The following is a 27,296-nucleotide window of genomic DNA, read 5'->3' as shown; positions in this document are numbered from 1 at the left end:
TCCCCCTACAGCCGGCTTCGGCCAGCCCATGCCACTCGGGTTCTCCCGCTGGGACCGGCCCCGGGCTGTCCGCCTGTCTCCGAGATGTCCGCCCAGCCCCATAACCCGTGCCCTCGGGCCGGGTCCCGCACCCGGCCCGGGCCCCGCTCCCAGATCGGTCCTGCCCTTGGTGCCCTGTCCATCATCCTGGTCCCCCACACCCCAGCCCGGTTCCCTGCCTGTCCCTGCTCGCCCCGGCCATGTCACACTCCGGCCTCCTTTTGTCCCTATGCCCGCAGAATTCCCCTAGCCCGGCGGGACCGCACCGGGTTGCTTCTAGGTTCGTGGGTGACGTTGGGTTAGCACCGGTCTTCTCCGGGTCCCGCTCCACCTCTTGTCTGCCTTTGCAGCCCTGGTGACCCCACCATGGCCGGCTGCAGGGTCCCCGGCTCCCCACCCCGGCAGAGCGGCCCCAGTTCAGCACTAGAGGATGAGGAGGAGGATGATGACCCGGCCCTGGGCAGCGATGGCGACTTGGAGGTGAACCCCTACGATGGGCTGCCCTTCTCCTCCCGCTATTACGAGCTGCTGCGGCAGCGCCGGGAGCTGCCTGTCTGGACTGCCAAGTACAGCTTCATGGAGCACCTGGAGGGCAACAGTGGCATCATCCTAGTGTCTGGGCCCCCTGGCACTGGCAAGAGCACCCAGGTGAGGGAAGAGTGCTGCTGCTGTCAGGTAGAGCCCAGCACAGGGCTGCAGTACCAGCTGGCGGTCTTCTGGAGGGTAGAGAGAGGCTCTGTGAGTAGAATCTGGCCAGGCTGGATCAATGTGCCAAGGCCAGTGGAATGAAGTTCACCACAACCCCAGGAATGCTCCTGTTTTGGGGCAGAGTGACAGGAAAGTGCCTGGTGGAAAGGATCTGGGGGGTGTTGGTTGACAGTGGCTGAAGATGATCCAGTATGTGCCCAAATGGCCAAGAAGGCCAACAGCACCCTGGCCTGGATCAGCAATAGTGTGGCCAGCAGGAGCAGGGCAGGGATTGCCCCCCTGTACTTAGCACTGGTGAGGCTGCCCCTTGAAAACTGGGTTCAGGTTTGGGTCCCTCACTCCAAGAAGGACATTGAGGTGCTGGAGTGTGTCCAAAGGACAACAAAGCTGTTGAAGGGTCTAGAGCACAAATCTTGTGAGGAGCAGCTGAGGGAACTGGGGTTGTTTAACCTGGAGAAAAAGTTCAGGGGAGATCTTCTCACTCTCTACAATGCCCTGAAAGCAGATTGGAGCCAGGTGGGGATTGGTCTCTTCTCCCAGGGAACAAGTGAATGGACAAGAGGAAACAGCTTCAAGTTACACCAGGGGAGGTTTATGTTGGACATGAGGAGCGGTGTGTTCACCAGAAGGGTTGTGAAGGCCGGGCCCAAGATGCCCAGGGCAGTGGTGGAGTTTCTATTCCTGGAGATGTTTAAAAGCCAGGTAGATGTGGTGAAGGATATGGTTTAGTGGAGACCTGGCAGTGCTGGGTTAATGGTTGGACTGGATGATCTTAATGGCCTCTTTCAGCCCAAACAATTCCACAGTTCTATAATTCTTGCCCAAAACACTTGAATTGCAGCTGTTGGCAGCAGCTGGGTCCTGCCCTGCGGTCACAGCCTTCTGTGGGGTGCTGCATGCAGACCCCAGTGTCTGAGCTTGGAGTGGGGGCAGGCAGAGACTGCCCCCGTGGGGCTTTGGCTCCAACGTGGGACCTGGGAGCATGGCACTGTGGTAAGCCTGGTACAGAGCTAGGCATTTCTGTGCCAGGATGTGCCAAGACAGGTTCTGAGGCTCTGGGCAGAGCTTTGGCACAAGCCAGGAAGCACATCGCAGCCACCCTGGGAGCAGCTGCCACGGCAGCACAGGGCGTCAGGCACAGGTGGCAGTGCAGGGAGTTGGAAACAGCCCCTCCCTGGAGCTGGGCACAGGCACACAGGGCGGTGGCATGTCCATGGTGCCAGGATCCCGTCTGTCTGCCCTGTGGAGCCAATCCCAGCCAGCATCCCCCAGTGTGGCAGACCTGCAGACGTCGTCAGGCAGACTTTGACCAGGGAGGGGTCACTGTGAAGCTGTGGGGCTGCTGTGGCCTCTGTGGGGCTGGACACTGAGTCTCTGCGTGGCACTGGCTGACCTGTGAGGCACCAGAGCTGTGGAATAAAGCCCTTGTGCAGGCCCTGGCAGGATCTGTTCCCTTGGCTGGGCTGCTTTCGGGCACAGGCACCCTGTGTGCCGTTCCTGCCAGCCCTGGGGCCACTGTGCCCAGAGCAGAGCAGGTGACGTGACTCAGCTCATGAGCAGTGTCCGGTTCTGTGCTTTGGTGCCCCAGCACCCCTCAGATCCTGCAGCATCACCACCCGAAGTAGGAAAGGCTGGTCCACAAGCCAGGTGCCCTTGCTGTTGGGAGGCAAGGTGGGAGCAGTTAAACAGCAGATTCCTAGTCCCCAGTGGCCAAGGGTCATCCACATTGGCCCCAGGACCATCCCACACCACCTGTCCAGGTGCTTGGGCAGCAGTTGCTTGGTGCATCCTTCCTTGTCTCTCACTGTGTAGTTTCCTGGGGTGGTTCATGAGCCCTCTGGCCCCACTCCTGCCTCAGGCCTGGGGCTGCTGCAAGGTCTGGGGCTTATGGACCTGTGCTGGACCTGCCCAGTACTTGCCCCAGCCTTTCCTGGAGAGGAGCACGGGGCTGGGGGCAGGATGGCTTCTGTCAGTAGAGACCTGCAGCCAGTCCAGCCATCCCAGGGCTGAAAAAACATAAAAGCACGTTGCTAAGGGTATTGCCCGGGTATTGCCCAGGTATTGCCTCTGAAGCCCTGGCAGCGATGACCTGGGGCATTGTGCTGGCTGAGCTGGCAGCGTGGGCAAAGGTACCACAGCTCTTACCCCCCAACCCCATTTTTACTGGGGAGGTGTTGTCCTGTGTCCTTGAAGTAAGGGCTGTGGTGTCCTGCAGCCAGGCAGAAACCTGCAGCTACAGGGTGATGAGGACATGGGGCTCGTGTCACAGCTCACTGGGGCTCCGAAGTGATGGAGCTGGGGAGGGAAGATCCTGCCAGGGCTGTTGAGTGCTTCTGGCCTGGGAGGTGCCACATCCAGTCTCTGGGGATTGCTATGGGGAGGGTCTCTCTGCCCTTCTGGGGCAAGGCCAGGCACCACTCCATGGTGGGAGGGGCACATCTTGGTCCTCCTGGCAGGGTCCATGCTGTCCCTAGGCCCTGACACTGCCTTTGTCCCCACAGATCCCACAGTGGTGCGCAGAGTATGCCCTGTCCCTGCAGTTTGCCCATGGGCTGGTGGCCTGCACCCAGCCCTACAGCCTGGCAGCCCTCAGCCTCTCCCTGCGTGTGGCTGACGAGATGGACCTCAACCTGGGGCATGAGGTGGGCTACTGTGTGCCCCACGAGGACTGCTGTACCACCGAGACCATCCTCAGGTACAGGGACGGGAGGGGCAGGGGGGCCCTGTGAGCTGCCTGTGCCAGCAGCGCCCTGGCACCGTGCTCTAATCCCACTGAGTCGCCCAGCTGCACCATAATCTCTTAAGCCAGCCTGGCCTCAATGCAGGAGCGAGGGGGGGGTGCTGCAGGGCCAGTGTTGGGGGCTGCAGGATGCCTGCCCCCCCCAGGGCTGCAGTGGGGACTCCTGCCCTTGAGGAAGGGGTGAGGCAGGTTCAGGAATGAGCACAGGGATGGAATCCACAGTGCCAGGAGTGAGGTGGGATCAGGGATGAGCGCAGGGATGGAATCCACAGTACCAGAGGTGAGATGGGATCAGGGATGAGCGCAGGGATGGAATCCACAATGCCAGGGGTGAGGTGGGATCAAGGATGAACACATGGATGGAGTCCACAGTGCCAGGGGTGAGGTGGGATCAGGGATGAGCGCAGGGATGGAATCCACAGTGCCAGGGGTGAGGTGGGATCAGGGATGAGCACAGGGATGGAATCCACGGTGCCGGGGGTGAGGTGGGGTCAGGGATGAGCACAGGGATGGAATCCACAGTGCCAGGGGTGAGGTGGGATCAGGGATGAGCACAGGGATGGAATCCACAGTGCCAGGGGTGAGGTGGGATCAGGGATGAGCACAGGGATGGAATCCACGGTGCCGGGGGTGAGGTGGGGTCAGGGATGAGCACAGGGATGGAATCCACAGTGCCAGGGGTGAGGTGGGATCAGGGATGAGCACAGGGATGGAATCCACAGTGCCAGGGGTGAGGTGGGATCAGGGATGAGCGCAGGGATGGAATCCACGGTGCCGGGGGTCCCCACAGCTGCCCCAGGCTGACGGGGTTGGTCCCCGCCAGGTTCTGCTCGGATGAGATGCTGCTGCGGGAGATGACGTCGGACCCTCTGCTGCGGCAGTACGGGGTGGTGGTGCTGGACGAGGCGCAGGAGCGGACGGTGCCCACCGACGTGCTGCTGGGGCTGCTAAAGGATGTGCTGCGCCAGCGCCCCGCACTCAAGGTGGTGGTGGTCACCTCGCCCGCCATGGAGGAGCGGCTCCGTGCCTTCTGCGGGGACCCTCCTGTGGTGCGGATCCCGGAGCACAGGACCCCTCCCCAGCTGCTCTACAGGGAGCCACCAGCCCATGGCCACATTGCAGCTGCCTGCCAGGCTGTGCTGGACATCCACCAGCAGCAGGAGCCTGGCCACATCCTGGTGTTCCTGGCCAGCGAACAGGTTGGCTGTGGGCATCCTGTGGCTGGGTCCTTGGGGATTCGCTGTGCCGTGGGCACGGGGAAGGTTTGAGGCATTCATCTCAGCTCTGTGCGGGGAGCCCTGAGGATGGCTGGGACTGGGGTTTGCTATTCCTGGAGGGGTTTAAAAGCTGTGGAGGTGTGGTGCTGAGGGGCATGGTTTAGTGTGACCTGGCAGTGCCGGGGTAGCAGTTGGGATTGATGATCTCAGAGGTCTTTTCTAACCATAACAGTTCCTTGATTCTAAACTGCAGGAGCTGTGCTCCTCTGTGTAGGGGCACTGTGTGGGTGTAGGAAGATAGCAGGCTGCCATTACATGTGGGTCCTGAGGTCTTTCCCACCAGGGCAGCGTGAGGCAGCTGCAGGGCACTTCACAGGACCCTGTCCCTGGGATAGGGCTGCTCTGGGTGTCAATCATGGCCCCCTGTCCTTCCCAATAGGAGATCATGGAGTGCTGTGAGGCCATCCAGACCGAGGCTGTGACGCTGAACCCAGGGCTGGGCCTGCTGCAGGTTGTGCCCCTGCACCTCGGCATGGGCCGCGCAGCACAGAAAGTGTACGAGGAGGAGAGTGGCCAGGAGAGACGAGTGATTGTCACCCACTGGCTTGGGGACTCATCCTTCTCACTGGGGACCGTGCGCTTCGTCATCGACTCGGGGCTGGAGCTGCGCAGTGTGAGTGCCAGGAGTGCTGGGACGGGGAGCTGCGCTGGGTTAGCAGTGGGACTTGAGCTTGAAGGTGTTTTCAAACCCAAGTGATTCTATGATACTAGGAGAGTGTCAGGGCAGGGGGGCCTTGGCAGGAGGTGGGGGCTGGCCTGGGAGTGTCTCCTCTCACATCCTCGTCTCCAGGTGTACAACCCCCGCATCCGGGCCGAGTCCCAGGTGCTGCGGCCCATCAGCAAGAGCCAGGCTGAGTCGCGCATGCAGCGAGCTGCAGGCAGCCCCCCAGGTGAGAGCCTCTGCCCAGATGTCCCTGAATGTCCCTCCAGCAGGACAGAGCTCCTGTCCCACCCCACTGGGAACCCTGGCAGCTTTCCCACTCATGCTGGCTGCCCCATCCCTGGGCTCCATCCCTCTTCAGTCATGGCTCACAGCCCCTCTCTGGCAGGTACCTGCCTGCGGCTCTACTCAGAGACCTTCTATGAGCAGCGCTTGCCCCCCAGCTCCGTGCCCCAGGTCAGTGAGGCCAGCCTCAGCCGCCTGGTGCTGCTGCTGAAGCGCCTGGACATCGCCGACATGGGCCAGTGCGACTTCCTTGACCGACCAGGTGCTGCTGGATAGGCCAGGCATGGTGTTGGGGGGACCAGAGCAGGGGGAAGCTAGAGTCTGGCCATGGCTGTGGCCATCAATGCAGTCCAGGCTGTCCCTGGAGAGGGGCTAGAGGGTCCCTTAGATGCAGGGGGTGGATGGGCTGGGCTCCCTGGTCCTGGCAGCTGGCTGATGTCCTGCCACAGCTCCCGAGTCGCTGATGCAAGCACTGGAGGACCTGGACTACCTGGCTGCCCTGGACGATGATGGGAACCTGTCAGAGGTGGGCATCATTATGTCAGAGTTCCCCCTGGACCCCCAGCTGGCCAAGGCGCTCATTGCCTCCTGCGAGTTCGACTGCGTGGAGGAGATGGTCAGCCTGGCTGCCATGCTCACAGGTACTGTGCTGAGGGTGGGAGCCTGCTCTGCTGCTGGCATGGGGCCTGGCACAGCTCCTGAGAGCTGGCAGCAGCAGAACTGGTGCAGGGGAGGCACATGGTGACCTTGTCTCTTTGCCACCCCCAGTTTCCCCCTGCTTTGTACCCCCATCCACACGCCCAGAGGAGGCTGTGACCCTGCGCCGGCGGACCCTGCTCCACCCACATGGAGACCACTTCACCCTCATCAACATCTTCAACGCTTTCCAGCAGCGTGAGTGCCAGGCTGCCACCAGCTGTACATCCCATGGATGTCCTCTGCTCCCTCCTGTGTCCCCTGCTTCTTTCAGGAGTAGGCACTGCAGCCATATATGTGATCTTAGCCTGCCTGTGAGGGTCCCCATCACAGAATGGTTTGGGTCAGAAGGGATCTTAAAGATCATCTAGTTCCAATTCCCCCTGCCATGGTGAGGGACATGTTCCCCTAGACCACATTGTTCCAAGCCCCATCCAGCCTGGCCTTGAACACCTCCAGCAATGGGGCCTTCAACACTTTACATGAGCCAGGAGAAGGTTTATGTTAGACATGAGGAACAAAAGGGTTTTTTCTTCTCCAAAATGGTTGTGAAGCCCTGACTCAGGCTGCCCAGGGCAGTGATGGAGTCCCCATCATTGGGGGATTTAAAAACCATGGAGATGTGGTGCTGAGGGACATGGATTAGTGGTGATTTGGCAGTGCTGGGTTAATGGTCAGACTCGATGATCTTAAAGGTCTCTTTCAACAAAAACAATTCAGTGATTCTATGATTTGCAGCCTCTCTGGCAACCTCTTCCAATGCCTCACCAACCCTCACAGTGAAGAATTTCTTCCTTGTAATTAATCTAAATCTCCCCTCTTTCAGTTGAAAGCCCTTGCCCCTCATCCTACTGCTATGTGCCCTTGTAAAAAAGGTCCCTCTCCAGCCTTCCTGTAGCCCCTCTTTAAGCACTGGAAGGCCACCAGAAGGTCTGCCCAGAGCCTTCTCTTCTCCAGGCTGAACAACCCCACCCCTCTCAGCCTGTCCTCATAACAGATCGTCTTGGTTGAGAGGATGTGGTCCATGGGACCACCAGTGCCTGGTGCCATGGCCTGTGGTCGCCCCTAGCCCAGCAGCCTACCCAGGGTGCTGAGCCCCTGCTGTCCCTGCAGACAACGCAGATGAGGGCTGGTGCCGCAAGCACGCGGTGAGCGCCGAGGCTCTGCAGCTGGCTGGCATCGTGCGGGCAGAGCTGCTGGAGGTGATGCAGCGCATCGAGCTGCCCATTTCACCCCCTGCCTTTGGCACCGACGCCAACCTCCTCAACATCCAGCGAGCCCTCATCTCCGGATACTTCCTTAAGGTGGGCTGGGGGGGCGCTGCAAGGGAAGGGCTGAAGGGTGGGGTTTGTGCTAGCCAGAGCTGCTCTCCTCCTCCCACTCTGCTCCCCAGGTCGCCCGAGACATCGACGGCTCTGGCAACTATGTGATGCTGACACACAAGCATGTGGCACACCTGCCACCCTCCTGCTGCTACCTCCTGCGGCAGCCCCCCCGGCGCCTGCCTCCCTGGGTCCTCTACCATGAGTTCACCATCTCACAGGACAACTGCCTCCGCATCGTTTCCGAGATCCAGCCTCAGATGTGAGCACTGAGGGGGCTGGGAGGGTGTGGGTCACACCAGGGCTGTGTCCATGCCTGGCTTCAGGGCTGCAGAGCTCTAGGTAGTCATATCAGGCCCAGATCAAAGGGAGGTGGCCTGGCCAGCAGGTTGAGGAAGGGGATTCTGCCTCTCTGTTTCTCTCTGCTGAGACCCCCACCTGCAGAGCTGGGGCCAGCTGTGGAGTCCTCAGCACAGGAGAGACATGGACCTGTTGGAGCAGGGGCAGAAGAGGCCACAGTTATGATGGGAGGGTGGAAGCCTTCTGCTGTGAGGCCAGGCTGAAAGAGTTGGAGTTGTTCATCCTGGAGAAGAGGAGGCTCCAGGAAGACCTTCTTGTGGTCTTTCACACAGAATCACAGAATCAACCAGGCTGGAAAAGATCTCAGACATCAAGTCCAACCTATCACCTGACAACTAAACCATGGCTCCAAGTGCCACATCCAATCTTTTTTTGAACACCTCCAGGGATGGTGACTCTGCCCCCTCCCTGGGCAGCACATTCCATGGCCAATTACTCTTTCTGTGAAGAACTTAGTCCTCACCTCGAGCTTAAACTTCCCCTGGCACAGCTTCAGTACCTGAAGTAGCTGATCAGAAAGCTGGGGACAATCTTTTAGCAGGGCCTGTTGTGACAGGACAAGGGGTGATGGTTTGGAACTAAAAGAGGGAGATTCAGACTGGAGAGAAGGGGGAAATTTCTATGCTGAGTGTGGTGAGACCCTGGCCTGGGTTGCCCAGAGAGGTGGTAGATGCCCCGAGGCTGGAAACCTTACAGGTCAGGTTGTTTGGGTGTCTGAGCAACCTGCTCTGGCTGCAGCTGTCCCTGCTGACTGCAGTGGGATTGGACTGGATGACCTTTAAAGGTCTCTTCCCACCTAAACCAGCCTGTGATTCAGTCTCCCCTCCTGGGGAGGAGGTGGGGTGTTTGGGGGTCTGTCTCCATGCCAGCGAGCAAGGAGATGCTTCAGGAGCACCCCTGGAGCTGGCTGCCTCTCCTTGACCCCCGTGCCCACAGGCTGGTGGAGCTGGCACCCCAGTACTACCTGAGCAACCTGCCAGCCAGCGAGAGCCGGGACCTGCTGATGGAGCTACGAGAGAAGGTGGTGGCCGCCGAGGACATGCCGGCAGAGCCTGAGCCGCAGGGAGAGGCAGCTGGCAGCGAGGATGAGGAGAGGGAAGTCTGTGTCCTGCAGTGAGCTGGAGCCACGGCCATGGGGACACCTGGACTCGGCTGTGACCCCCAGGGACGGGAGAGCCCCAGGGAGATGTGCTGCCGTGGGGGCTCACCCGGTCCCTGGGGAGATGCAGGCACAGCCTGGCACTGCAGCAGCTCTGTGCCATGGTCACGGTGCTAGCAGCCATGGGACCAGCCCTGGTTATCTCCCTAGGGAACAGAGCCCACGTTGGAGGAGCACTGGCCCTGGAGCTGGGGAGTCGTGCAGGCCCTCCCCACTCAGACTCTGTCACCCCATGTTTCTTGGGGAGCTGCTGTGGGGCTGAGGGGCTGCTGGCCCTGTGTGTCCCACCCCCCCACCCCACCCCCTCATGCCTGGGGAGCAGCGTGGGGGCTGAGGAGCCACTTGTGTGTCTCATGTATAAAGTTTTGTGACCTTTACTTATGGCCTTGCTTCTGTGACTGAAGCTGAGGAGGGGTCCAGTGAGACTGGGCTTCCTCCCACCCCAGACTCCTGCTGCCCCCATTCCCCACAGCCTGTGGGGCAGCTCTACACCTCACCCCCAGGCTCCCCTCCCAGGGGCTTTCTAACATGAGACATCCCTAGTGTGGCTCACCTCCCACCCCCAGCTGTGGGTAGGGTGCCACCAGCTGTGGTCACACCAGCACGCCAAGGGCAGTCCTGGCCTTTGCTGGGTCTTCCCCAGCACAGCCTCCTACTCTTCTGCAGAATCTTTGGGGAAGCTGTGGCTGCTGTGGGGTGGGAACCTGCAGCCAGCCTCCAGCACAGGGCAGGATGTATATGCTCCACCTCCTCGGGGTCCCTCATCCTGCCTTGGGATCCCCTCCAGCTTTCCAGCAATTCCTCACTTCAGCACCACAGCCAAGAGCTGAGCTTCTGCCTTGTGTCCTGGAGTCCCAGCGCAGTGCTGTGCTCCAGGCTTGCCCCAGGATAGACGGCTTGGCATGGGGTTGCTCTATTCCAGGAGCTGCTTCTTCCCATCTCCTTCCTTTTGCTTCCTGCCCACACGTGGGGGTTCCACCATTCTGGGGAAGAAGCCTGGAAGCTCTGCTGCCCTGTTCCCACCACAATGTCTTGAAGGTCGGGCGGAAGATGAGGGCTGGGCGCTTCCCCACAGCCTCCTCAGAGCCAAAACTTCCCTTTTGCTTTCTAGGAACCCCAGAAAGTACAGGAGCAGGAGCAGTGGGGTGCAGCTCACCACCCTCCCTGTCCTGGGGTGGGCACAGGGGCTGTGCAGTGGGTCTGGGCTGATGCTCACTGGATGGCAGAGGGGATGCTGTTGGTTGTGGCTGCTCTTGTGTTCTCATCCTGGCACAGCAAGCTGCAGGAGATGCAGTCAGGGCAGCTGCATGGCCGTGGGATGCCTGGTAAGGGGGGAGAGCCCATGCCTGGCTGGGTGCAGCACCCCAAGCGTCTGCAGAGACCAGCTCCTCTCCTTGGAGGCACTGTGCCTGCCCCTCACTGCACCCCTGGCACAGGCACTGCTGGACCTCAGTGGTCCTTTTGCTGTGCTCCAGCCCCTCCACCCCGTGGCATGGGGCTGTGGGTGCCCTAGTGACATGTGGACGCTCAGCCAGTCTGGGGACTCAGGACCACTCCACGCAAGCACCCGGGAGCTCTGGCGTCCTGGGTGCTCAGTGGGTCCTGGGAGGGGACTCCATCACCCTGGTGATGCCCATGGCAGGGAAGGGCAGCAGTCCCTGGTTCCACCCAGCCTGGGCGAGTCCGGAGGCTGAGAGTGGGTCCTGGCTCCCCCCACACCCAGCACAGCATTCTCCTCTTCTGAGAACTGCCAGGACCTGTGGTTTGGCTTCACCTTGGGGCAGTCCCATGGGGTCTTGGCTCAATATATATCCAGTCACCATCCCCCCAGCCCTTGCCAAGCCAACTAGAGCATCACAGACTACAGCTGAGGTAGGCACATCACGGGAGCTCATGGGGTGGGGGGCACAGGCACTGCAACCCCAGGAGGCTTGATGCTTGCCAGGGAACATCCAGTGGGGCTGCACTGGGAGGAATCAGAGTGCACATTGGCTGCTGGACCTGTGCAGGGTTCCCCATTCTTGTCTTCCTCCTGCCTGACCTTGCTGCCATCCCAACACCTAGGGCTCAGCCTTTCCTGGTCCTTCCAGCTCCCTCCTAGCTTGCCTGGCTCCTGCCTCAGCACCAGACTGCCCTTTTTTCCCCTTCAAGATGCTGGTGCTGGTGCTGGTGGAGCTGGTGCTGAGCCTTGCTTCTGTGGACACCCTGACCACCTTCCCCTCAAAGTGTGAGTCCTGCCCACTCTGGGCACTGGGGGGAGCCTGGGAGAGGAGAGAACCTGGGGCAGAGGGATGCTGCAGAACCTACAGAGCAGCTGGAGAGAGTAGAGGGCACCTGCACCGCTCTGGTACCGGGTGATGGTGAGCCGGGTTGAGGTACCTCTTCTGGTAGGTTGGGAGTTAGAGGGTGGGCATGAAGTGATGTAGGCTGTTGGAGCAGGGTGGGGATGGGCATGGGGCATGGACATGGGGTAATGTGGCAGGATGGGAATAGAATGGGGTGAATGAGCAGGGTAGGGACGGTGGGGAAGGATGGGTATGGTGTGGTGTGTTGGGATAAGGGAGGCCCCCATTGCCGGGTGGGGGACAGGGTGGCCCCACCACAGCCCACCTCTGAGCCCAGTCTCTGCCTCTCATCTCCAGTTCAAGTGGGGCAAATGAATGGGGACGTGGTGGTGAAATGCAACACCTCGGAGAAGCAAGTGAGCTGGACTCAGAATGGGGACCCAGAGCCCATGGCCGAGCTCCTGTCTGAGGGACAGACTCTCACCATCCTCGGCTTAGACCTGCCAGCTGCAGGCAACTACAGCTGCTGGGCTGGTGCCATCCTGCTGGACACTACCTATGTGGTGGTCAGGAGCAGCCGTACGTAGGGCTGGGAGTGAAGGGGCTGGGAGTGAAGGGGCTGGGAGTGAAGGGGCTAGCAGGACCAAGGGAAGCCAGGGCTGAGGAAATAGGAGGAGGAAGGGGTGATGGGGTGGATGCAGGGAGCTGGGGGCAACATGGGGCCAAGGAGATGCTCAAGCTTTGCTGATGTTTGGTGGGACTGCACCAGGTAGATCTGTGTGGGGCTGAGGGGAGCCCAGCTGTGGGGAAGCCTTGCCCACACCATATGGGTATGGAGCACTGTTCGAGCCCTGTGCAGACCTTCAGTCCTTGGCCCTGCCAGGTGAGGAGAGGATGAACATCTCCTGCCAGGCTGAGTCCTACCATGGCTCCTTCCACTGCTCCTGGACTGGTCCCCACTCTGCTGTCTTCCGTGCCCGCCTCACTGGCAGGTGGGTACCCCAGGGGATTCCCCCACCCCAGCCCTGTGGCCACCCTGCCTCACAATTGCCTCCCCCTGCAGCGATGGCTCCATGGGTGCATGGGTGCTGGCATCCAGCCACCATGGACAGTTTGGTGCTAGCTTCATGGACCCCTCATTCTGCCCCTTTGCTGAGGAGCTGCACCCACTGCAGCTGCAGCTGGAGGGGCTCACGGACACCTCCTACCTCAACGTCTCCAGCCACTTCTTCGTCCGTGACATTGGTGAGCTTAGACTGGTGGCAGCAGGGACCAGGGGGTGTCCTTGCCATGATGGGGGCTCAGCCCCAGGCCTGGGCACACTGCCTGGTACTGAGCCCCACTCTGCCCACAGTACGTCCAGACCCACCACAGAACCTGACCGTGTATAGGCAAGGGGAGCAGCTCCTCCTGACCTGGGCCCCCCCAGTTTCCTGGCCACTCCCCAAGTCCTACTTTGCCCTGCTCTACCGACTGCAGTACGAGCTCTCCAATGGCACCCAGGTAACTACAGGATGCCTGTACCCACCTTGCCACAGCACGTGCCACCCCACATCCCCCCTCTGTTGTGCCCACCCCGCCTTATGCCCACTCTGCTCCGCGTCCACCCTGCTTTGTGCTCACCCTGCCCTATGCCTGCCCAACCATAAGCCCATCTTGCTGCTTCCCAGAGGTGCCATTAGGAACAAGAATGTGCTGTGTGCTCAGCAGTGGCCCCCTCCCCATGACACAGCATCTCTGCTTGGGGCAATTAATTGTCGCTCCTGGCTGCCTGGGTGTTTCCTATTCCTGAGTCCCCAGTGCCCAGCCATTCTCCCACACTTTCCCTCTGCTCCCTCTAGTAGCACCCATCCGAGCTGTCCCCAGCCCTGGTGCCAGGATGCTCCCAAGGCTGTGTCTCTCTCCACTTTGCAGGTGGACAAGTATGTGGAGGGCATGGAGGAAACGCAGCTGCAGGTGGGCACACGGCGAGTACGCATCAGCTGCCAAGATCCCTACACCAACCCGGCCTGGAGCCCATGGAGTGAGTGGCAGGACCTTGATGCCACCCAGCAGAGCCAGCTATGAGCCACACTGCCACCACCCACAGACACACCCTGACCCCTTGCGCTCACCCCCCACCCAGGAGCACCTCTGGAGATGCTTGAGGCTCTGGGGTACCCCCCAGGTGTGACACCCAATGTTTTCCCTACCTCATGTATGGTTTGGAAGATGATTTTTATCTCTGTTAATGGTTGGGGTTTATTACAACGAACTTCAGTTGGTCTCATGTGGGGTGGGGAGTGCTGGAACCCCCCGGCCTCTGAGGGGCTCCAATTGGGCGCTTTCTGCTCAAGATGCTCAGACTGGCCCTTGCCTGATGGCAGGTCACAGGCTTGCACAACATCCCTGCAATGCCACAACTCCCTGAGGGGTTCCTGCTCCCTATTGGCAGGGGGCTCAGCCGTGGTGTCCTTACACATGGCTGAGGATGGGCATGTCACACACATGTGCACAATGCTCCATCAGTGGAGGTACCTGGATGGTCCCCACCATCCTGCTCTGGCAGATGGGCACCCTGAACCCCTGGACCTGACTGGGGGTCGCTACCCACCCCCCACCCCCCCCAAAACAAACAGGCCGGCTCCGGGTAATGCCACGGAGCTTTATTGAGGTGCTTCGGCGGGCCGGGCTCCCCGCCCCGCTGCTGCTCCGGAGAGGCTGGTGAGAGTGGGCGGCGCACGGGCCCTGCCCTGCGGGGGTTCGGGGGTCTATGAGTCCGAGAGGGACCATGGCACGGGGAGACAGCAGCACCGGGGCTCCAGGAGTCCGGAGAAGTACAACGTGTCCGGGAATCCCACGGCCCAGGCAGTCGAGGGGAGAGTGGGGAATCTCAAGGGACCCCGAGGCGTGATGGTGCGGGGTTCCGGGTGCAGGGTCCCATCACGGCGGGGCCAGGCAGCCCAGACGCAGCTCCTCGCTCTCCAGCATCTCCCTGCAAGGGACAGGCCCGGGCTGAGCCCCGCGCCCCCCGGCCCCGCCGCCCCCCCATACGCGCCCCCGCGTACCGGTACGCGGCGATCTCCGCCTCCAGCGCCATCCGCAGCCGCAGCAGCGCCGGGTACTCCCGCAGGCAGCGGGCCATCTCCGCCTCTGCCTCGCCGATCTCCCTTTCCAGCTCCGCCACCCGCTCCTGTCGCCGGGCTGTCAGCTGCGCCCGGGACCCCCGCCCCGATCCCTGCCCCGCACGGATCCACGGATCCTGGCCCGAACCCCTCCCCATACGGACCCCCGGACCCAAGCCCGATCTCTGCCCCTCCCGGACCCTAAAACAGCCCTTTCACTTCCGACCTCAGCCCGCCTCGCACAGACCCTCGCCCCGCAAGGATTCCACTCCCCAGACCCACCCGAGTGCCTCGTCCTAGCCCCCTTCCGACCCTTGTCCCCTGCCCTCGCTTGCACACCCCGCTGCCAGCTCCACCCGGACTCTTGTCCATCCTCAGATTCATCCCCATCGTGTAACCCGGCATGGACTCCTGCCCCTCCCCAGCCCCATCCTGACCCCCTTCCTTTCGTCCCTCCCCCACACCCCTGTTAGCCCTCCCCAACCCTATCCCAACCCTCACCCCCAGGCCCACTTTTACCCATCCCTCCTCAAACCCATCCAGATTCCCAGACCCCGCTCTCCCCAGCCGCACCTCAACCCCCCCATCCTATAACCCCACACGGACCCTCCTCCCCAGTCCCACCCTGACCCCCTCCCTCTCGCCCCCGCCCCCGGATCTTCATTCCCCTCGTTTCCCAGCCCCAGCCCTTCCACTCCTCCCCACCCCTCCGGCCGTTCAGGCCCCGCACCAATGCCTGGACTTTCCCACCCCTCAAACGCCCTCCCTACCCCCAGCAATGTGCACCCTCCCGGTTCCCCCAGCCCACCCTCTCACCTGGTACTTGGCGAGCTCCCCGCTCCGCCGGTCCCGCAGCCCCTCCAGCTGCCGGTGCAACGCGCCCACAGCCCCGCGCAACGCTTCCACCTCGGCAGCACGGGCACGTAGCAGTCGCCGGTAACCGGCAGCTTCGGCACGGGCCCGGAGCACCGCCTCACCGCTCCACCGGCAGCGGGGCCGGCTCTCGGCCGCACTCATCCCGGCAGCTCCACCGCAGCGATTCCACAAACCCACCACACCCATCCCCCCTCCCCCGGTAAAACGGGGCCGCGTCACAGAACTGCAGCCAATCCCGCCGATGGGGAACCGGCACCGGCTGCCCGCCTCCTCCCGATGGCAACGGCGGGGGGAGCCGATGGGAGCTTGGCCCTACCGGCCCCCTCCAAACCATGGACAGCGGCAGGGTGGGGGTCAAGGTCAAGCTTAGGGTCAAGGTCGTTGCTACTGCCACCACGTCCTCTCCATTATCACCCCGGTACCCTGGCCGGAACCAGCCCGAGGGTGGTTCCCGGTGACCAGGCACCACATCGGCACAGTGAGGAAGGAGCAATGCCCCATCCCAGCCGGGGTTGGGAACAGTCAGGGGGTCACCAGGGAAGGGGAGGGGCAGATATTTGGTGGAGTATGGGGGTTTCAGCCTCTTCCTGAACCTCTCTCCCTCCTCACGGATGTGGGTCATGGCAGAGCAAAGGTCCCATCTGGCAGTGTGGGGACATGGACAGGTTCTGGGGGCAAGAGGGGGGCAAGAGGCCTGGGCAAGAGGGGGCTGGTGCAGTCCTTCAGCATGTGGGGGCACCCCAAGTCCATCTCAGGGTGCTGTGGGGGCATGTCCAGGCCCATGTCATAGGGAGCCAGCAAACTGGTGTGTGCAGGGGCCAGGAGCACTGGAGGTGTGGTTGCACAGGGGAGCAAAGGACCCCAGTTCACCAGTCTGTCCCACACCGAGAGGAGGCCACTGGGACAAGTTCCTCTTCAAGTCCTGGGGCCAGAGCTGGCAAACTCCGACCAGGATAAGGCAAGGGTGTGTGGGTGGCACAGACCCTGTCATGGCTACCAACAAGAATGGGAGGGGGCTCCAGCACTGGGAATGGCGCGGTCCGCCCCACACCCTGCACAGCCTGTCCTGGGCTGCATCTGCCCTGGAGGGAACGGGGTCTGGCCAGGCTGGGAGAGGCACCAATGGCAGGGCAGCAGGTCCTGAGCAGGGAGCCCCTGAGGAGGTACCCCCTGAGCAGGGGCCCTGGGAAGCCAGGGGCTGGACTTGCAGAGGACCACAGGGTGTGGGGGCCCAGGCCTGTGCTCCCCAAGTGGGGTCCAATCAAGAGGGTGCTCCAAGCAGGGGTTGGTCCAACTTCAGGGGCTCATCCACCCACCTGGAGCTTTTTGGGGTGGCTGAGGGATGCCCAGGAGGGATGGCTCACAGTGGGGAGGGGGCTGCCAACAGAGATGCTTCCAGGAAGCAGCAGCCCCCTCCCTACTGCAGGCCAGAGGTGTCTGGATCAGACCCTGCCAGGCTCCCTCCACCACTCCCAGGACCTTCATGGAGACCTCACACCACAGAGGCCACCCCTGAGACAGAGGTGACCTTGTTGTCCTCAGCCCAGGGCTGGAGGTTCTGCAGGGCGTAGAGGGAGGAGTTGTGCATGCAGAGCGGGTCCTGGGGCAGCGGCTGGCTCAGGCTCTTCTGGAAAGCCTCCTGCTGCAGGTGCAGCATCAGGCGGTTGGCCTGCTGGCGCTCAGCCTCGCGCTCCTCCGCCGTCTGCCGCCTGTGCCACACATGGGCCCTTAGCACTCACCCTCTTCCTGTGCCTGAGAGCACCCCAACACGTTGCTGGCACCACTGTGTGTGCCAGGGCAGCAGGGCCCCACAACCTCCCATCACAACCCATCCTGCTTACTGAGGCACTGCTGTATGCCAAGGTAGCAATGCCCCACAATCCTGTACCTCTCAATGCTGCCATGTGCCAGGGTGGCACTGCCCCACAGCCTCTGTCCCACAGTCCCATTCCCTCTGGCACCATTCTGCTCCGGCCTGGCAGCACCCTGCAGCCCTGTCCTGCTGCTGGCACCACTGTGTGCCAGTACAGCAATGCCTCACAACTCCACCCCTCTTGGCACCCCCACGTGCTGAGGTGCCAATGGTCCACAGCTTCTCCCCCACAGAGCCCTGTCCGTCACTTGGCATCACTGTGCACTAATCCAGCAGTGCCTGGCAGCCCTGTCCCACTGCCAGCACTACTGTGTGCCAATGTGGCACTGTCCCACAGCCTCATCTCTCTCTTGGTGCTGATGTGGCAATGCCCAGTAGCCCCTGCCTGCAGCCCATTCTGCTGCTGGCATCACTGTGTGCCAGTGTGGCACTGCTCCACAGCTCCAGCCCTGCAGATCCGTCACTCCCTTGGCGCCACCATGCCTCACCCAGCTGGGCAGAGGGATGCCATGAGGATGGGCACCCCACTGCACCCCGGCCCAGCTTCTCCCAGGAGGCAGAACTGTGGTGAGGGGAGGCTGCCGAAAGGAGTTGGGGGGAGGGAGCAGCAGAGGCTGCAGCGAGGCTGGGCCCATACCTCCACTTGGTGCGGCGGTTCTGGAACCAGGTCTTGACCTGGGCGTCCGTCATCTTGAGGGCCTTGGCCAGGGTGGCTCTCTCAGCTGAGGCCAGGTACTTCTGGCGGTGGAAGCGCTTCTCCAGCTCACAGATCTGCACCCGGCTGAAGGACGTGCGCGGCTTCTTGCGCTTGGGCGGCGTGCGGTTCTGGTAGGGGTGCCCGATGCGCCGGGTCGCCGTGAAGGGCGACAGTGCCGCTGCGGGCAGAGTGGGGGTGAGGGGCTGCCCAAGGGTGTCACAGACAGAGCACCCAGCCCAGCACTGCTGCCACATGGGTAGAAGTGGGCAGGGGAGCCCACAAGGGGAGGCTCAGGCACTCAGGGACGTGGGGACAGGGAACTCCTGGGGGGTCATGGGGATGGGGAGCTCCAGGGACTCAATAGGAATGAGGAGCTCTGCAGGGGCCATGGGGAGAAGGAGTGCTGGCAGGGACAACAGCACTGCCTAGCAGAGAGGAGGTGAGGAGGACACCCTGAGTTATCATTCCCCAATTCTCCCAGCCCAAGGACACACCAGGCAACTCCCAGCATGGCAGAAGAGACAGCCACATCAGTCCCCCAGCCCAGTGGATGGGGATGAGGGCTAGTGCAGCAGGCTGGAACACCCAGTCTGAGGGCTGGTGCAGGGCCAGCGAGGCTTTTGGCAGCACAAACCTACCCTTCCCCACATTAAGCCCTGACACAGCCCCATATGAGCTTCCCCAGTGCTGCCAGGCTCCCCAGCCCTCCTAGTGAGTGGATAAGACCCCAGAACCATTCAGGAAGTGGCCAACATCTCCCTCAGCACACCAGCAGCGTTCAAGGGATGGAGGCCAGGGAAGGGGCTGGCCTTGCACAGCCAGGGTGTGAGCCAGGGACGGGAAGGTCAGCATGCCAAATCCCAGCTCCGGACATAGCAGGAGGCTGGAACAACCAGCAGCGTCAGGGAGGCAAAGGGGTGTGGAGGAAGGCAAGAGCTTGGCTGAGCACAGCACCCAGCTCCCACTCACCTCCTGCTCTGCCAGGCCCATGGCTGAACCGTCACCATTGGCACCATGCAGGAAGAGCTGCAAATGGCTAGGCCCATGAGGCCATAATGGCGGGAGCATAGGGCAGACCCCATAAGAGCCTCTTGGCACTCAGCAGACCCTCCCTCCTGCCCACGCCCAGGCAGGAGGCCAGGCTGACTGCCAAGGGAGGCATATGCGGTTGACGCAGGTGGAGCCACGCAGCCAGGGGGGACAGAGGCTCTCAAGCCCCCTCCCCACGCAGGGCGGCCCCTCGCTAGGAACAGATGCTGACAGCCTACAGACCACCCCAAGGCCACAGTGCTGAGTGATGGCCACGGCTGGGAGACCCCGTGCCGGGGAGGGCCCTCCCCATCCACCCCATTGCTGGCGCCAGGCAGGAGACGGGGACGTCACCTGCCGCCCCTGCGCAGGGACGGTGCTTCATCACCGCCAGCATGGCAGGGTGGGCCGGGAGGTGAACATGGCTCTGCTGGCGCCCAGGCTGGGCCCCTGCTGCCCCTGGGCAGTGTCTGCACACAGTCCCAGCAGCCCCCATAAGCACTGCTTGGCGCTCGGCCCCCAGCCCCACACGGCCCCCAGCCTCATCCCTGCATGGAGCTGCACACTGCAGACGTGGCAGTGCCGCCATCTTGGAAAGAAGCTGAGCCGAGCTGAGCCAGGCCAGAGCCCCCTGGCACTCATCTGTGCCCAGCATGCCCTCCCCACCCTCAGCACCCCACACCTTCTCCTCTGGGATGCAGTGACCATCACCCTCACCCCACCACTGGGTGCTCCAATCCCCACCATGGGCACTCCACTAGCCCCACCAGCAGCACTGGGACCCTTAACTGTCTCCCCAACACCTGCATCGCTACCCATCCCCCAGCACGCACCCCAGCCTCTCCCACAGGTACTGTGTCCTGTGCTCATCTTTGCACATGGGGGGCTCCAAGTACCATCCCTCAGTGTCCCACAACCAGGCCCAACAGGCACCCTACCCTGACCCTGTCTTGCAGGATGGAGGCAGTGGTTCCCCACACCCAGATGGGTTTTACATCCCGCTCCCATCACAGCCACCACCCCCACCCTACGCCCTGCTCCAGGCAGCCCACAGCCCTGGGAGCTCCCCATTACGGATGTCCTTGGGCCCGGGGACGCGACTCGACACGGAGCAGAGCCCGAGGCTAGAGCATGGCAAGACTCCTTGCTGCCCGGAGCAAGACCTCAGCCAAACCCCTGGCCGGAGCCTCCGGGAGCCGGAGCGGGACTGCGACATAGCTGTCGGTACCTGTGCCAGCCCCGAGCCACTCTCCACAGACCGCGACGGCGGCCGCTTCCCGCGGCAGTGGAAGTCCGGATCGGGGCTCGGCAGCGACCGGCGCAGAGGAGCAGGGCGGGGACCCCGCGCTGCGAGAGCCGGAGAGAGATCGGTCTCCGCCAGCCCCGGCCGGTCCGCTCCAGCTCCGACCCCGTTCTGCGCCTGCCTCGCCGCGCCGACAGGAACCGTCGGAGCCACCAGAGACGTCGGTAGCCGTCAATAGCGGTCGGTAGCCCTTCTCGCTCACCTGAGAGACGGTCCTTGGCGATGCGGCGCGTCGTCTCCATCCAGGGGAAGGTGAGCCCCGAGAGCCCGGGCACCGGCGGAGGCGCGGCGGGTGGAGCGGCGGGCGCAGGCCGGTGCGCCGGGACGCGGATGACCCCGGCGGGCGGTGCGGCGGACGCGGGGGTCACGTTGACGCTCACGTTCATGCTCATGTTGAGGTTGTAGGAACCGAGCGAGCAAGCGGGACCGTAGCCGCCGCTGTAGAGTCCGTAGTCAGACTCCCCCGACGCTCGGACCGATACCGGGGGCTCGGCACCGCCGAGGATTTGGTCGATGCCAAAACTGATGGGCTCGTGGTGCGGGGGTCCCTGCCCGCCGCCCTCCCGACCCAGCACCGCAGCCTCCATCGTCCGGACAAGCTCAAAGCCGCCGCCGGAGCGCGGTCATGGCCAGGGGGCAGCGGGGGGCGGCTGCGGCCGGCGGCGGTGGCGGGCGGCAGCGGGCGGGGGAGGGAGCAGAGGCGGCTGGTGCGGGGTGCTCGATGTGGTCCCAATGGAGCCGGGACAGGGTCCGGGGCTGTGGCCGGGCTCGGGGCATGGCCCGCGTCTGCTGGCGGCCCCGGCGCGGGAGCGCGGGTGCGCTGCGGGCCCCGGTGGCGAATGCTTTTCTGCTCCGCTCCATCTGGACCTGCCAAAATCCCGGCCGCCCGCGCCCTGATTGGCGGCCGCCACCCGTGATTGACAGACCTGCGCCCCCCGAGGGCGGGAGCTCGTGCATCCCGGGGCCACGCCCCGACACCGGGCACCCCTCCCCCCCCCACCTCCGCCACCGCCCGGCCCTGCTGAGGGTCCCGCACCGGATCCCGGGACGGACGGACCCGTCTAGCTCCAAGTGCGTGGAATCCCGTCTGTCCCCGGGGCGCTCCCTCGGCTCCGCCGCACTCGGGTCCCCTTCCCCGCCGAATGGCTCGCATCAACGAAGCAGCGACGTGGAGACCAACGACACCGCCGCCACCGCGATACCGGACAACACTCCGCGCCCTTGCGCAGCCCCGTTGAAGCCTCCGGTGGCGTCGGGGCGCCCGGCAAGGCCTTACTCCCGTCCTCCCGAGCGCACGGGTAACAGGGAGCACGAACCGGCCCCGTGCGTGTCGCTCACGGAGCGTGCAGTTCCCCAGAGCCGCCGCTGTCCGAAAGCACCGAGCCCGACCCCACCGAGCCCGACCCCACCAAGCCCGTCCACCGTGGAGCTAATGGACCTCGCGGCCCCGGAGCCACCGCTCCCGAGGCACAGACCAATCCGCCGTTACCATTAACGGGACCTGCGCTCCCGGGGACACGGATTCCGGTTCCGCCGAGCCACCGTTACCGGGGCTCGGACACATCCATCGTCCCCGTGGTACGAACCTCACTTCCTTTGACCTGCAGCTGCTGGTATCACATACCCGGTTCCCAGGAGCCCGCCGTTTCGAGACATTGATGTAACATATATTTATAGACGTTCGTGCCGGCCTTCCGTTCCCGGGGCAGGGATCTCGTTTTCCCCGGACCCACCATTCTCAGTAGAGCCGACCCCATTTTCTGCGAAGCCGCCGTTCCTGAGTGATAAACCCCCGTCACCCCTCCCCGCCGCTCACGGTGTGCAAGGCTTGGTCCCCCTGTCCCGCTGATCCCGGGTGATAGATCCCGTTTTCACCGATCTCGCCGTTCCCGGGGGCACATATCCTGGTCCCCTGTCCCTGCCGTTCCTGGGACACGGATCCCTGTTCCATCGAGACCGCCGTCCCGAGTGACGGACCTCGGTCCCCCCTCGCCGTCCCCGGTAGCACGGAGCCCAGTCCTGCCCTATAGGGACGCTCATACCTAATTCATAGGAGAGGGCCCGGCCGCTGCCCCACCGGGGGACCGGGGCCGGGGTGCGACGGTGCCGCCCGAGGCGGTAAGAGCCGCCACAGGTCGGCACGGCCGGGCCTGGTGACTATCGCAACAACTGCACTCTTCGCAATGGGTCCGGCCCGTGGGGCGGCAGATCGGTCCCGGCGGCTGCCGGGCTGCGGGTTGGAGCTCCCGGGCGGGCAGAGGGTCACGGCTTCGGGGCGGGGGCCGGCGGGGAGGGGGCGACCGCCCGGTCACTCTGGCGCCACCGGTCTGGGGCAAATGACATTACCGGGGCCTGCGCCTGTAAATCACGGCGGCACCGGGAGCTACAGCTGCCTCACCCGTGGGGCACTGCGCGCACTGGGGGCACTGGGCGGACCCGCTGCAGTGTGGAGTGACCTTCCCCTCACCCACAGCTCCTGCGGAGCGTGGGGTCATGGGCACCGGAGCTGTACAGGGGTACGGCGGCTGGGCGGCGTGGGGTGACGATGTAACCCTGGTGCTGCGCCAAGCCGGCTGTGCCATGCCGGGAGCTTGCCCCTCCCCGCAGATCCCCCTGGAGCCCCGTGCCAGGGTGGGAGTCCCCATGTGCCTCAGCACAAGCTGTGCCAAACTGAGCCCCGAACATTTCCTAGTCCTTCCTGCTCATGGCCTGGCAGGTGACGGGAAAGCCTGCCCGGTGCTCCTGCTTCACAGGGCGGCTGTGCTGCCCAACCTGGAAAAGCCACCGGATCGGGGCTTGCTGTGGCAGGGGGGCTTGTGGCGGTCCCAGGGGGCACAGCTGTCATGGGTGCTCTCGCTGCACCAGCACTACGACTGCAACTGGCATGGCACTGATACTAGAACCATCGCAAACACCAGCGCTGGCACCAACCCTGCCGGCACCTGCCCGGGCCCGGCGCGGTGGCGGTGGCCGGGAGGAAATGCCGAGTTCAGGGGGAGGGAGGCGGCATCAGGTTAATTGAACCTGGAACAGAGGCAGATGTTTGCCGTGCCCAGGGGCTGGAATGCTGCCGGTCCCAGGAGATGGATTGAGGGGCAGGTGATGGGCCCGGGGGCGACACGGGCTCACTCGGCGCCTGCCTGCCCCACGGTCCGCCCCGTGCCCACGGGAGTCTGCCGAGTGAGTGCTCAGACCGACCCCCACCCAGGGTGGGATCTCAGCACTGAACACTCGCCCCCACAAAGGCTAGAAGGGATGAGGGTGCCCGGGAGGTTGGTGAGCCCTGTGCCACCTTGGCTGTGGGTGCAGGGTGCCACCCTTTAAGGGCCTCTTGCTGTCATCTCGTCATGCCACTGGTCCTGTCTGCCCTCAGGCCACCAGAGACCCCTTGCCTGTTCCTGGGATCCTCAAAGGCACCATGAAGCCTGAGATGGGGGGTCAGGTAGCATCCTGGGTGGGACAGATAACACCCTGGCCCCCAGCTCCCCATAGCTCTGTACCCAGCCTCACACCATGTCGGCAGCAAGACCTCAGGCACCTACACCCACACACTGAGGGGTCTAGGACCACACAGTGCACCACTACAAAACCACTCCCCATTCCTCAGCCAGTGTGCCCTGCCACAGCCCCTGGTGTGAGCCCCTCTGCCCTGTACCTGATTGTCTCTGGGATGCAGGGGAAATGTCCCCATGCCAGTGGGGTCGTGTGACCTGCCACCTGGGTGGCAGGGAGGTCTGGATGGAACATGACAGAAGAAGGGATGTTTGCTCATTTCCAGGTTAGCCTTCAGTCATAGAGCTCTACCTGTAGCCACCATGGCACCCAGCCCTGCTGCCACTGGAGCTGCACTGGCTCCTTCAAGGGCCAGCAGCCAGAGCAGAACTGCATCCCACCATCCAACTGCCACGTCCCCCACACCATCTTAAGGACCTCCAACCATCAGCACAGCCAACCTGGGAGGCAGCAAGATGGGCACGCCAGGTTCTGACCCCCACCCTGCTCCACAGTGGGGGTCCCATCAGTGTCACTGCTGACCTGGGAGGCAATGGTGTAAGCACACCAGAGTCTGCCCTGCCCCACTCCACAATGGGTGTCTCTTGGGTGGCACTTACCATCCCTTCGGCCACCCTAAGAAGTGCCTGGGGTCCTCCAGTCCCCCTGTTACCAGTTTCTCACCGAGTCCCCCACTCCGGGGCTGCCATTTGCAGCCAGCACTGCTGCACAGCTTCACGGTGCCACATCCCAGCATGTCAGACATGCCAGTGTCCTTGTTCCCCACTGACACTCCTGCCGGGCTCAGGTGCTGCTGCCGGGGTAGGGGTCATTCAAAAGGGTCCCTGTTTGCCCCTCACCACCGGCAGCTGCCTCCCTGCGCACCGGCCAGCGCACGGCAATTAAGTGTCGAAGGCCTGGAAGGGCCCCACGTTACCACCCGCGAGATGCTGCCAAGCGCCCGCTCCCGCCCGCTCCCCCCAGTAATCTCATTACCGCTGGACGTCCCCTTCTTCCTCCCGCTTCCCCCCAAACCCGCTGGCAAACTGTAGGGACAGTCAGCTCCTCTCTGGCTGCTGGGTTAATTCTGGGCTAATTAGATGAAGCCGGCCCAGATTGGATTACTTTAGCTTGCATTTGGTCCTCCAGTCCTTGGCTTGCGGCTCCCGGGGGAGCTGCTGGCGCCTCCTGCCTCAATCAGACACTTCTTAACCGCATGAAACACTCCCGGTGCCCCCCGCTCCCGCCCCGGGGTGGGCGCCGGCACCCGGCCGGGGTGCGCGGGGTGAGGCGGGTGGCAGCCGGCGGGCACGATCCCGGCCCCGACCCACCGTGAGGGACGAGACGGGGATGAAATGAGGTCGCCGGAGCAGCACCGCGCATGGCGAGAAGCCACCGCCACAGCCGAACCGCCGGCTACCGGGGCCCCGACGGACGTCACCGTGGCCGTCGGCGTCTGCGCAACGTCCTCAGGGAGGAGCTGGGTGCAACGGGGACACGCGGGTGGCTGCAGGGTGACACTGGCCCCGAGCTGCTGGGGGGGGCAGCTTCCCGATGTGCGTTCTCGGGCTGCAGCCCCCCCCCTCCCCCCCCCCCACGGTGGGGGACAGCGGAGCAGGAGGTTCGGACAGTCCCCCTGTCCCAGTGGGTGCTCGAAGCCCGGGCTGGGGTTGCGGCGTGAGGCTCTCTCTGCAAAGCTACCCACTGGCCCCCTGGGCTGGGAACGAAGGACAGAGGGCTGGGACACGAATCTCCCTGGGCTAGGAGAGGCTGCAGCGGTGCCCGTGGTTGCATCTCCCCGGCGGGGAGGGGGCACCCACCATGGCTGGCTCCGATGCCACCGGGGTCGCAGGAGAACCCCCGGGCCTTGGTATGGTGGGAGGTGGGGCTGTGAGAGAGGTGAAAGATGGAGCGGAGAGCAAGAGGGGCTGCTAAGGGGGGTGCATGCAAAGCTCCTGGGCCCCTTTGGCACGGGGATGGCAGAATGCGAGGCTCTGGCCCTTAACTACCCAGCTCTGTTCCTCTGCCCTGGCCCAGCGGGGCCGGTGTCGGTGTACGGGAGCCGCGGCCAGGCAAAACGGAATTCCTTCCAGCGCTCTGCTGGGTGGTCGTATGGGTACCCCCATCCCCTCCTCATGCTGGGTAGGCGGCTGCTGTAGGGTCCCGTCCCGTGCGGGGCTGTGGGGGCCGCTGCTGCTCGTCCCCACGGGCCGGGGTGTCAGCAGGTGCCAGCGGCTGTGGCTGCCGCGGTGCCGCTGACAGAAACCGTCGCTCAGAACCTCGTTATCAAAGGCCGAGGGCAAGTAATTGCATTCTGCAAATTCAATCAGGTGCATTAGGAAGGAGTTGAGTCCATAACCGCCCAGCTCCCCCCCCCCGGCCCCCTGCCCGGCCTTGGCACCTGCTGGCACCGACCTGCCCGTGGTCCTGCCACTCTGGAAAAGGGCCAGCACCTAGCGTGTGGGGCCGGAGTGAGGCTGGGACAGCGGCTCCGGCAATGGGGAGGTGACCCAGCACAGGAGCCCAGCACTGGCGGGGCTGGAGCGCTGCTGCCCTGCACCCACCGCAGTCACGAGTGTGTCCGGCCTCAGTCCCGGTCCCGCTTGGTCCCGCCGAGGGGCTCGGCCGGGAAAACATCCCGGCAGGCGCTTACCAGAAGGAGCCGCCCAGGCCCCGCGCAGCGGAAATGGAGCTGAATATTTGAGCAGGTCTCTGCTGAAAGCCGCGGGCTGCCCGGCTCCGGAGCCGCGTTGAGGCCGGGGGAAGAGCCGACTGCCGCCCGGGCATCAATTATTCACGGGGAGATGAAGCTGCGCGGCTTCACGTGTGCCAGTCTGATGAACACGGCCCCGGGAACAACGGTTGCCGGGCACCCCGGCCCCGTGCCCAGCATTGTCGGGAAGCATGGGTGGGCACTCTGCTCTGGCACCGAGGAACTCCCAGCCAGAGTTCAGGCAGTGCCAGGGCCACGCCGCAGACTCCACACCAGCCCGGGGGTTTGCACTGCTACTGTCAGGCTGGTGGGGGGGAGGGGGGGGGGGGGCCCACAGGAGATGTCTGCACAGACGACAGTGGGTTAAGAGTGTGGGGGCACCTGCTGCTGCCTGCATTGGCCCTGTTCATGAAGGGGGGTGTGAAGAGGTCTCTTGCAGCATGAGGAGCCCTCTGCCAGCATGTGTGGGTTCTGCAGGGGTCTACACCAGCCAAGGGTTACTGGTGCAGGAGCTAGCCAGCATATGCCCATCCCTGCCCTGGTGCCCCTTCACCAGGGGTCGGCTCTTTCTTCCTGGCAGAGCCATCACCACAACGACCAGCCCATCCTGGTGCCCTGGGCCAAGGATAGGGACACGGAGGGGTGCAAAGGGCATGCACGGGTAGGCACAGGACTAA

The 27,296-nt window shown here is 63.5% G+C and overlaps 3 protein-coding genes across 3 annotated transcripts; 2 read left to right on the top strand and 1 right to left on the bottom strand.

Annotated features, from left to right (window-relative positions):
- Nucleotides 1–405: 405 nt before the first annotated feature.
- DQX1 (DEAQ-box RNA dependent ATPase 1) lies at nt 406–9,205 on the top strand. The gene is made up of 11 exons (XM_054391606.1): nt 406–687; nt 3,249–3,442; nt 4,311–4,686; nt 5,144–5,377; nt 5,555–5,654; nt 5,814–5,972; nt 6,160–6,351; nt 6,479–6,604; nt 7,520–7,710; nt 7,800–7,990; nt 9,025–9,205. Exons 1-11 carry the CDS (start codon nt 406–408, stop codon nt 9,203–9,205), a joined length of 2,226 nt encoding a protein of 741 aa, XP_054247581.1.
- Nucleotides 9,206–11,410: 2,205 nt separating this feature from the next.
- On the top strand, nt 11,411–13,599 carry LOC128974759 (interleukin-12 subunit beta-like; the record flags this gene model as incomplete). The annotated part of the gene is made up of 6 exons (XM_054391456.1): nt 11,411–11,474; nt 11,890–12,111; nt 12,416–12,524; nt 12,596–12,777; nt 12,887–13,035; nt 13,447–13,599. Coding segments are annotated over 6 exons (879 nt in total), but the record flags the coding sequence as incomplete, so codon positions are not given.
- A 3,405-nt stretch (nt 13,600–17,004) lies between these two features.
- Nucleotides 17,005–21,001, bottom strand: TLX2 (T cell leukemia homeobox 2). The gene is made up of 3 exons (XM_054391455.1): nt 20,617–21,001; nt 18,023–18,260; nt 17,005–17,221 (listed from the first exon to the last, which is right to left on the bottom strand). Exons 1-3 carry the CDS (start codon nt 20,999–21,001, stop codon nt 17,005–17,007), a joined length of 840 nt encoding a protein of 279 aa, XP_054247430.1.
- Between the last annotated feature and the right edge of the window lie 6,295 nt (nt 21,002–27,296).

This window comes from Indicator indicator, chromosome 23, assembly GCF_027791375.1.
Source record: "Indicator indicator isolate 239-I01 chromosome 23, UM_Iind_1.1, whole genome shotgun sequence".
Classification (NCBI taxonomy): Eukaryota; Metazoa; Chordata; class Aves; order Piciformes; family Indicatoridae; genus Indicator; species Indicator indicator.
This window is presented reverse-complemented; position numbering and strand designations above follow the sequence as displayed.

Coding starts and splice junctions, on each gene's coding strand:
- DQX1 (XM_054391606.1), top strand. CDS start 406: ATGGCCGGCTGCAGGGTCCCCGGCTCCCCACCCCGGCAGAGCGGCCCC. Junction 5,655..5,813: donor AGCTGCAGGCAGCCCCCCAG/GTGAGAGCCTCT, acceptor CCTCTCTGGCAG/GTACCTGCCTGCGGCTCTAC. Junction 5,973..6,159: donor CGACTTCCTTGACCGACCAG/GTGCTGCTGGAT, acceptor GTCCTGCCACAG/CTCCCGAGTCGCTGATGCAA.
- TLX2 (XM_054391455.1), bottom strand. CDS start 21,001: ATGGAGGCTGCGGTGCTGGGTCGGGAGGGCGGCGGGCAGGGACCCCCG. Junction 18,261..20,616: donor CGCCAAGGACCGTCTCTCAG/GTGAGCGAGAAG, acceptor CTCTGCCCGCAG/CGGCACTGTCGCCCTTCACG. Junction 17,222..18,022: donor AACCGCCGCACCAAGTGGAG/GTATGGGCCCAG, acceptor TGTGTGGCACAG/GCGGCAGACGGCGGAGGAGC.